Source organism: Triticum dicoccoides, chromosome 6B (genome assembly GCF_002162155.2).
Source record: "Triticum dicoccoides isolate Atlit2015 ecotype Zavitan chromosome 6B, WEW_v2.0, whole genome shotgun sequence".
NCBI classification, from domain to species: Eukaryota; Viridiplantae; Streptophyta; class Magnoliopsida; order Poales; family Poaceae; genus Triticum; species Triticum dicoccoides.
In genome coordinates this window covers 549618915-549629424 of record NC_041391.1, presented here as the reverse complement: position 1 = coordinate 549629424, position 10510 = coordinate 549618915, and the positions used below count along the sequence as shown (strand labels likewise).

The window sequence follows — 10510 nt, the reverse complement described above, 5'->3', positions numbered from 1 at the left end:
ACTTTTTGCATAGCTACCCGCAAAAAAAAAACCTTTTTTGGCTAGCTAATAACTTTTCGATATTAAAGACCCTTGACACAGAAAACCAAACATATAGCCCGAACCACCGAGACAGGCAAAGGACAGACCCGAAAAACCCACCGAGCTGTGCCGATCCAGGGTCCAGGGGCACGGATGCGAATATTCCTGCGATCCCAGGAGGCATTTCGAAAACGCGAGACATCGGGACGGGGGATGCGGGATCGCATTGGCTTGCGCAAGGGGTCCCGCCCCCGGTATAAAATTTACTCCGGCATCGCACCCGGATCTCCACTGAGCCAGCCGTCACCACCACCACCAACAACAAAAAAACACGCATCGACGATACGAGCAGCGCAGCCGTCCCTCGCCGGCGACGAGTGCTCGGCCATGGATTCCGACTACGGCGTGCCGCGCGAGCTCTCGGAGGTGCAGCAGAAGCGGACTCTCTACCAGCCCGAGCTGCCCCCCTGCCTCCAGGTATACCCTGCACGCGCCGCCTCCCCATTACCACCGCCCCGCCGCCCCCGCGTGTCAGATCTGCGGCGTGGCCGGCCGCGAAGCGCCAGATCCCGCATTGCTATCCCGCCGGATCGGCCCCGTCGGCGCCAGGGCTTGCGTTGCGTTTGCTTCGATGTGTTTCGGGGGCGTTAAGCTTAGGCGTCTCATTTGTCACTGATCTGACGCGACTGTCGCTTTCGGGTGGCGAGACTGGGATCTGATTCATGGTCGACGCTGCCTGCGGCGTGATAATTGTGACCTCCGCTAGCGTAGATGCCTCGGGTTGCCCGACTCGCGGCGGGACCGCAGTGCACGAGAATCTCAGAAAGTTCAGTTCAGTTGTCGTGCTTGTGTTTTTATGGGTGGTAGTGGAAGGTTGGAACTGGGATTAAAGTGATGGATTCTTCTCTAGGATCCATTGTTTTGTTGACTTTAGGTTGACTAGGCAATTGCTTTGAAATTTACCTTTTCTCCTGTTTGGGATAGTGTTGACTGGTGCCCTGATAGCTGAATTCATGGTTGTGTGTGTGCGCTGTGGATGGCTCTGCTCATGCTCTGAGTTTTTCCCCATGTAAACCAGGGCACTACTGTGAGGGTGGAGTATGGTGATGTGGCGATCGCTGCTGATCCAGCCGGCGCTCATGTAATCAGCCACGCGTACCCCCACACATACGGGCAGCCACTGGCTCATTTCCTCAGGAAGGCTGCTAATGTTCCTGATGCTAAAGTCATATCAGAGCACCCTGCCGTCAGGTATTACAATATCTGATGTTAGAAATTCTTATGAGAAAACAGAAGCGGAAATTTACTTCGAGCTCTCTTGCTCTCACTGTGCGCTCGCGCACACAACCATCTGATTGTTTTGTTTTTGGATGAAGGGTTGGTATTGTATTCTGTGGAAGGCAGTCCCCAGGAGGCCACAATGTCATATGGGGACTCCATGAGGCCATCAAAGCTCACAACGTGAACAGCAAACTTATTGGTTTCCTCGGTGAGTAAATTCCTAATTTTATACTTTCCAGGTTACAGGAATATATTGGTTATGTTATAGTCACCAAGGTTATATTTTGAATTATTACATTCATACTTTGGTGTCTTTTTGTTTGCACCAAGTTCTAAGATCAATCTAACATAGCATGAACACATCATTCTAAATGTTTAGTCATGAATGCAGTGATAATGATACTTAAAAGTTTCTCCGAACGATATACTACAAGGTCCCCCTCAGATAATTTGTTTTATGTCTGCTATCCAAAATATAAGAAACACTGATACTTAAAACTCTGGCCAGGGCCTTAATTCCACTTGGCTGTGGCTGTATCCTTGCATACCTGTTTCCCTACACGGCTACACATAGTTAACATTTCAACTTATATTTAGTTCATTGAAGTATGTATACCTCTTACATATCCATTCTGTGTTTTTTGGTCGATACAGGAGGAACCGATGGTCTTCTTGCACAAAAAACTTTGGAGATCACAAATGAAGTTCTTTCTTCCTACAAAAACCAAGGTGGTTATGATATGCTTGGTCGGACTAAGGATCAAATCAGAACAACGGAGCAAGTCAATGGTGCAATGGCTACTTGCCAGGCTTTGAAGTTGGATGCTCTTGTAATAATCGGAGGTATGCGACATGAATCTACCAAGATTTTAAGTCATATACATTTGTTTTAATCCTAAATTAGTGTTCTTTCTTTGAAGGTGTCACATCGAATACAGATGCTGCTCAACTTGCTGAGACTTTTGCTGAGGCAAAGTGCGCAACAAAGGTAACCTGAAAATCCTTGTTAACTGATTCTTCACCTTAATTCTGGATCCCTTGTGCCCAGTGCAAGTATGTACCTTTCCCTATCTGTAAATGATTCTGACACATTTTGTATTGAATAGGTTGTAGGTGTTCCTGTAACTTTGAATGGGGACCTTAAGAACCAGTTTGTTGAGACAACTGTTGGTTTCGATACCATATGCAAGGTAGGGACTACTGAATTCAATTACTGTGTTGATACTTAACCTTATGATGGTTCCACTATCTCCATTCGTAGTGCATAATCATATCTTGTGGTTGCATTTGTGAGTTCATCTATTTAACTATGTAATTGTTTTCCCAGCTTGCAAATTTCTTTGTATTGCTATGCTATTTTTGTAGTTCTTATTAATTTATTTCATGGTTTCTAGCGGTTCCTGAACTTGCATACTGTTCTAACAGGTGAACTCGCAACTTATAAGCAATATGTGCACTGATGCTCTATCTGCTGAGAAGGTAATATAACACAACACATAGTAGATATCATGCTATTTTGTCATACTTTCTTGTCATGTTTTTTTTTTCAACCTATGGCTGCTCCATTGATTTATTTGGTTAACACCTGAAGACAAGAAATATCTGATAGAATAGGATATGCTATTATATTCACAGTTTACTTGACCCTTCTTCTGAGGTCCACATATAGGGTGTACACAAGTTTGGCCTAGGCTATTTGCTCCATAGTGTGGTAGTATATGTCTTTGGATTCTTCCTGTGTTTCCTGATTTTTTGGTTTCCTATATGAAGCATGGTCCCTATTTTCTCAGTATTCATATAGGTAATACTTAGATTCCCTAGAAGGCTTTCTGCTCATTTCTGTACAAATTCAAATTACAGAATTAAACTGTTCTACTTTGTTGCTTTATTCTTTCTGGCAGTATTACTATTTCATCCGTATGATGGGAAGGAAGGCTTCTCATGTGGCATTGGAGTGTGCTCTTCAATCGCATCCAAATATGGTTTGAATATTTTCATTTCACTTGTCCCTGCTTGTTGTATATGCAAAAATTCCTTGCATGTTTTTTAACCCGTATCATATGCTTAGGTTATCCTTGGCGAGGAGGTTGCTGCATCAAAACTCACAATTTTTGATATCACAAAGCAGATATGTGATGCAGTTCAGGCGAGGGCTGAAAAAGGTAAGTCTGCTTTTGTTTTGTTTTGTCTATGAGTTGTGAGATATTCATGTAACCTTATCTTGCCATTTGAATGTCTTAATTTATCAATGCTTTGAATTATAATTTTCACAGACAAGAATCATGGGGTTATACTTATTCCTGAGGGCCTTGTGGAGAGTATTCCTGAATTATATGCTCTTCTACAGGTAAATATATATGTCTTATGAGTATCCACTTACATTTATTATTTGTTGTATGATTAAGGATTTACGACATATCCTAGCTCTGAGATAAATAACAGTTTCCCCCCTACATAGTGCAAACGCAGATCACCTGCTTGTTATGTAAAAAAAGTATTGATTTGCAATTTCACTGATGATGGCTGTTGACTGTAGGAAATTAATGGCCTCCACGGTAAAGGTGTTTCCGTTGAGAATATCTCTTCTCAACTTTCTCCTTGGGCATCTGCGCTATTTGAGTTTTTGCCCCAATTTATTAGGCAGCAGGTATGCATTGTCTCAGTTAATTCACAGAATCCCACAATTGACATCAGGTTTCTGTTGCTTCAACATAGTTATTTTTTATAATGCAGCTGCTTCTCCGTCCTGAATCTGATGACTCAGCTCAACTTTCTCAGGTACTGTAACACATGAAATCATCTTTCGATTATTGATGTAAAGTTGATATTTTTTCTTTTATCCTTTATTTTTGCTGATTTTAACATGTTCATCTGTGCAGATTGAAACCGAAAAGCTTCTAGCTCAATTGGTTGAGACCGAAATGAACAAACGTTTGGTATGCATTTTCTGTGGATTTGCTCACAACTGCCAGTTTAATTGGATGTCCAGTTTTGGTGCCACAAGCAATGGTTCTGTGAGCTCATAATGTGTTTCCCTTGTAATCTTGCAGAAGGAAGGCACTTACAAAGGAAAGAAGTTCAATGCAATCTGTCACTTCTTTGGCTACCAAGCTAGGGGTGCAATGCCTTCGAAGTTCGACTGTGATTATGCCTATGCAAGTTCCAGCTCACCTTACTAATTTTGACTTAGCAAATTGCTTTGCTGTCTATTTATCTTTTGAGCGGTTGATTTCAGGTTCTGGGACATGTGTGTTACCACATCTTGGCAGCTGGTTTGAACGGTTACATGGCCACTGTGACAAATCTTAAGAGCCCCCTGAACAAGTGGCGATGTGGTGCTGCTCCTATTTCGGTAAGTTTGTCACTATCACTACAAAACCTTTTAGTTCATGTAACCACTGCAATTTTTACAAGTATAGTAGTAGCTGGTAAAGGGAATGCGCAACTCACATCTGTTTTTGTGTGATCAGTCCATGATGACCGTGAAGGGATGGTCACGTGGCCCTGCAACCACACAAATCGGGAAGCCAGCTGTGCATATGGCTAGTGTTGACTTGAGAGGAAAAGCATATGAGTAAGTACATAATTTGTTGATTTTATTTTTGAAGAGAAAGGTTGTCATGTTTTCTACTAGTAACCATGTTTGCCAAGGAGCTGCTTTCAATTCTTCTTCGTCTGTTAGTTTTATGATAGTATAGTAAAGAAGACATGTAAACCTCATGTGTAAACATGGACTTGTGTTTTCCAGGATGTTGAGGCAGAATTCATCCAGCTGCTTGTTGGAAGACATCTACAGAAACCCTGGGCCACTCCAATTCGAAGGGCCAGGTGCTGATGCCAAGCCTATTTCACTGTGCGTCGAGGATCAAGACTACATGGGCAGGATCAAGAAATTGCAGGAATACTTGGAGAAGGTAGTTTTCATGAATCAATAAGATCTTAGCTCGAGGCCATCAAAGCACGGCACCTCTCATTGATAAACAAGATTCTGCTTCGTGATGTCTAACTCTTGTACGTCGTGCAGGTGAAGAGCATAGTGAAGCCTGGGTGCTCTCAGGATGTTCTCAAGGCGGCGCTGAGTGCCATGTCTTCCGTGACGGAGACACTGGCTATCATGACTTCCTCTTCTACTGGCCAGCCCCCACTCTGAGGGCCAAGCACTTGAGTGGGTTACGAATCTACTACGCGTTTCCTGGTTCTCTTTTGCTCCATCTGATGGTTGGGATTCGAGACAGTGATCTTGTCATCCCATGGTTTATTCTTTTCCTAGTTTTTCGGAGAGTTTTATTATCATTTTTGGCTCTGATAGCGTATGCGGGTGTACTGTTTGGCGAGGCTCAACTTGAATAATTTTGATCAAACTGTCGGCTGTGATCTATTAATAATCTAAATTTCGAGAGGGTCCATCTCTAGCTTTCTCTTTGATTCATACGAGAACCAATTCTGATGAGAAAAACAAATGGCGGCCGTGATCATTGTTGTGATTTCCATCTTACATGAAGAAAGGTCGGTGGTGGTTACATCTGCTTTCGCAGCACAGTGGCGGCGTTGCTTTCAGTACGTTTGATTTTGTTGGGACGTGGATGCAAGTCCTGTGTTCATAATTTTTCTTATGGGGCCCTTCAGAAATTTCACTCCATTGGCAGCCACCTACTCCCTCCGTCCCATAATATAAGAACATTTTTGACATTAGTATAGTTCTTATATTTTAGGACAGAGGGAGTAGCTTTTTAACGGAACTACTTTATGAACGTATTAAGGCAATTCCTTCATCATGCAAAACATTGCTGACAGATTCACAGAAGCCAGACGACCAGCAGCCGGAGCTAAAAGCTCTTCCAAGTTCCAACATCCCCAACCTACGTACGTTCTGGCTGCTAGAGATCCACATCAAAACAATGCAAGGTGCTTTGCCGTATCCTGCATGCAGCCGCACAAGATTCAGAAGAAATCTGGCAGCGCCGTCCTCCACCCATGCCCTCTTCGTCACCTCCCGGGCCTCCGCCACTCCCCGCCGCAACACCCTGTCCCCCATCACCATCTCGACCACCTTAGAGCAACTCTAGCAGACCCTGCAAAAATACGACCCGCAAAACGCGTTTGCGGGGAGCAGAACCCGTATCTAAACCTGCATATTTTGAAAAAATACTTTCGCGGGAGAAATTGCACAAACATAGTTCATCACATACTACATAGTTTATCACATGATCAACAAACTATAAGCATAGCTATACTACATACTACGTTAAACTAGTACTAGGGGGTCGGATCTGACGGCGGCGAGGTCGCGGCAAACTGGACGACGTCGTGGAGGAGCCGGACGCTCAATCCTCCTCGCCGGAGCTGCACAGATCGACGTACTTCTCCGCCTGCTCCGCGCGGATGCGGTGCCACTCGGCAGCCTTCTCGTTGGCGGCGACGTTATCGGCGACCGCCTGCCGCCACTCGAGGGCTTCGAGCTCCTTGGCGTGGCGCCGTAGCTCCTCCTCCTCGCGCACGCTCCGCTCGGCGATGGCGGCGACGATGGCGTCGAAGTCCGCGACAAAGTCCTCGGGCCCGACGACTCCGCGGCGGCCGAGCGGAGCGGGCTCCTCGGGCTCCTCCTTCACCGGGACGAAGGCGAACGGCGCCGGCGGCTCCGGCTCCTCCTCCTCGTCTGACCACTCCCTCTTCACGGGGAGGAACCCCGCGGCGGCGGAGGAGGAGGATCCGACGTAGGAAGACCTCACGGAGGAGAAGGACGCGCGTCAGCGGTCGTACTCCTCCGGCTCGCGGCGCTCGAAGCTCGCCGGCGGCGACATCCCGTGGTTGGTCCACTTCCGGGCGCCGCGCTTCCTCGCGCCGTCGGACCGGACGCGCCGCTCGCGCTCCGGGTCCCTCTCGCAGCCGGATATGCTGCGGGAGCCGCGTCCGGAGCTCCACATTCGCCCTCACATGGCGGCTGGAGGCGGGGCGGAGGGTCGCCGGCGGTGGGAAATTGGGAGAGGGGAAAGGGGAATCGGGTGGCTCGCGGCGAAGGAGGGATAGGGTTTGGACCCGCAAAAGGGTCGCGGAACCGCACTTATAGTGCTCGGGGCGTGCAGTTTGCGGGCTGCGGCAAAAATGTTTGCGGGCCGGGCGAGTATGCGGGCTCTGTTCTGGCCGGAAAATTGGCCCGAGCCCGCATACTCACCGGAATTTTTGCGGGCCGGGCGTTTTGCGGGGTCTGCTAGAGTTGCTCTTAGCCACCTTGCGACTCTTCACGACTGGGGCTCCTCGGAAAAAGATACAGTACAATTTTAGGGGGTACCTTTTAGAAATTTGTCCCATGAGGGCATCTTCAACTATCACCAAGGAGGAATGAGATTCTCGGATATTCATTGTTTCAACCTGGCAATGTTGGTAAAACAAGCTGTCGTCTTCTTGAGAATCTAGAGTCCTTATGTGCAAATGGTGATTTATCAAATACAAAGGTATAAAGAAGGGTTCCTCTTTTACCTGACAATGTAGTATGACGGAGGTTAATTGTCTAAATCATGGTTATATATGGCGTGTTGGAAATGGTCATAATATTTTTGTTGAACACAGTACAGATGTAAGCGCTCATATACACGTGCATACACTCACCCCTATGAACGCACACACGCACACCCTACCCCTATGAGCACCTCCGAAAGACTGAGCTGGTATACATCTTGAAATTTACGAAGTCACCATAGCCACCTCGTTGTCGACGGGAACGTCTCCTCCCACTAAAAGGGCATCGCTGGAAATCCTGAAATAAATTCAGAAATAAATGCCAGCACCAGGACTTGAACCCTGGTGGGCTGGGGATACCACAGTCCCTCTAACCATCCAACCACAGGTTGATTCGCAATGGTCATAATATTGATATTTGGAAAGATGCTTGGATACCGAATTGTGAAAATAGAAAAGAAATCACCCCTAGAGGGACTAATATGATCTCAAGGGTCTCTGATTTAATTAACCATGTTACTAATAATTGAGACGGAAATCTGGTTACACAAACATTATGGCCAGTTACGCACAACGGGTCCTTGCAATTCCTCTTCCTTAATATGACATGTTGGATTTTGTCGCTTGGAGCTATTAAAAAAAATGGAATATTTTCTTTTCGACCAGTCTATGTTGTGGAATGGGAAGACCAACATGGGATAGAACTTAGAAGAACTGATAATATGTGACATCTAACTGTTGATCCTATTTGGAGTGAGATATGGGAGTTATCTTGCCCGGCGAAGGTAATTTTTTTATATGCCGCACTTTGCATGGCACTCTTCAGTGTCGAGTTACTTTGGCGAATAGGCACATAAAAGTTTCTCCCAGTTGTCCTTCTTGCCCATTTGGATCAGAAGATATGAAGCATATGTTATTTCAATGTCAGAAAGCAAAGAAGATTTGGAGAGTGATGGGGCTGGATCAGGTCATTAAAAGAACTTGCGAAGTTGATTATGCTGGTGAGGTTGTCCTTGAATTTTTATTTTTATACCTAAACATGAGCTGGCTATCTTGGGTATTGAGAATGTTTGTGAGATGATTGCAATTACAACTCGGCATCTGTTGTGGGAGAGGCAAAAGTTGATCCATAAGCAAAAAACCCGAGACACTAACCAAATTTCTATGGAGATTCCCGCTATTACATTAAAAATATGTCATGGCTATATCACCGAAGGCTACTATGGAAAGAGGGGGTTGATCCAACCTCCAAGTGGTTTTGTAAAACTTAATATGGATGCCTCTTTTGATCATGACTACTTAGGGGCAAGGCTAATGCTGTTTTGAGGGACGATAAAGGAAAATTCATTGAAGGGGGAAATTGGAGAATTGATTGGTGCACAGATGTCCTGACGACGGAAGCTTTGGCGCTTAGATATGGTGTATCCATTGCTCAAAAGGTGGGTTGGAACCGCCTCGTTATTAATTTAGATAACTTGGAGGTCACTGAAACCATGAACAATGGAGGACGGGCGACGAGTACGGGGGCAACAGTGTTTGACGCTTATTATTTTTTGGCTTGTGATTTTTCCATTACTAGATTCAAGCACTGTCATAGAGAAGCAAATAAAGTTGCCCATGAACTTGCTAAGTTAGCTAGACTTTCTTCAACTTTTGACTAGTTTGAGGAGCCTTTGAGTGAAATTGTACCCCTCCTCATAAACGATGTACTTGTTATTGCAAATGAATAAAGTTCTATGTTTTTTCAAAAGGGCATCTTCAATGTTGACCCTCAAAATGAACACAATATTTGTCCGTGGACTAGTTCGGACGCGTCCGCGGATCAGGATACAGAAATCGGTGACCCAACCCAGTCCCCCAAACGTTAGCCTCTATTTTTTTAAAGTCCGCAACACTTACAACAATAGCATAAAATCTTTGAGGAGTGAAATTATTCAAATGCGACGCTAGCTCAAATGTAAATATTACAATCTCACTAAGTTTTGAATAAAATAGTTCAAACTTCAATTCAACTCGCACATATGTTCTAGTTCTCCCCTTTAAGCGTTCGCAGATGCTCAGTCAGATCTTCCTTAAGTTGCCATGAGTTCCTCAATGACGAATCTGTTGATGAATTTGGACAAACTCCTTAAATGTGGCCGGATTCTGATGTGTAGGTTGGATAGAATCATCCATGTTCTCAAATTTCAGACCTCCGGCAACATCTACACCCTCATCTTGCATGATCATGTTGTGCCCTCATCACAAACATGTTATCACCTCCCACAAGATCTCTTGATTCCATAATTTTGCAAGTCCTCGAACTTGCCAACATCTTGCTTTTGAGAGTGCCATGAGCCTTTTGGTGTTTGCGACCGTTCGTTCTCTCAAGTACCGAGGTCCAAATCCTCGACGACCGTAGTAGAAAATCTAACCATGATGTCTGCGCATGTGCTCTTAGACATCCGGACTCATCCCACAAATATGCAACTGTGCCATATGAAAGCATCGGCAATGCAGCCGTGCACTTCTGGTAACCAGAGAATCGAATTCTTCCTATGTCATCCTTCTTCAAGATGAAGTAGTTTTCGTAGGCCCAGACGCTATTGTAGAGATTGTCGAACAAATTTATTCGCATCAGAAAGTGACGACGAATTTTTTTGTGAATAGGGCATCAAGGGCAAATTAGTCGTCCATCAACGTCAAATGCCCCCGTGCTCTGTTCCGATTCAACGATGACCATTGATCAATCCCTTGAAATTGAGAACATGTT

The 10510-nt window shown here is 45.1% G+C and overlaps 1 protein-coding gene across 1 annotated transcript; it reads left to right on the top strand.

Annotated features, from left to right (window-relative positions):
- Window positions 1-301: 301 nt before the first annotated feature.
- Window positions 302-5731, top strand: LOC119322027 (pyrophosphate--fructose 6-phosphate 1-phosphotransferase subunit alpha-like). The gene is made up of 18 exons (XM_037595534.1): window positions 302-498; window positions 1100-1272; window positions 1398-1510; window positions 1957-2145; window positions 2223-2290; window positions 2409-2492; window positions 2728-2781; window positions 3204-3284; window positions 3371-3464; window positions 3576-3649; window positions 3839-3949; window positions 4036-4080; window positions 4182-4238; window positions 4353-4457; window positions 4538-4654; window positions 4773-4876; window positions 5051-5216; window positions 5327-5731. The coding sequence occupies exons 1-18, from the start codon at window positions 409-411 to the stop codon at window positions 5450-5452; spliced, it is 1851 nt and encodes a 616-aa protein (XP_037451431.1). The 5' UTR covers window positions 302-408; the 3' UTR covers window positions 5453-5731.
- The last annotated feature ends 4779 nt before the right edge of the window (window positions 5732-10510 follow it).

Bases quoted from the DNA above. Each gene is read 5' to 3' on its own strand.
- LOC119322027 (XM_037595534.1), top strand. From the start codon at position 409: ATGGATTCCGACTACGGCGTGCCGCGCGAGCTCTCGGAGGTGCAGCAG. The intron at 1,511-1,956 runs GTGAGTAAATTC...TGGTCGATACAG, and splicing joins CAAACTTATTGGTTTCCTCG to GAGGAACCGATGGTCTTCTT. The intron at 2,146-2,222 runs GTATGCGACATG...CTTTCTTTGAAG, and splicing joins TGCTCTTGTAATAATCGGAG to GTGTCACATCGAATACAGAT.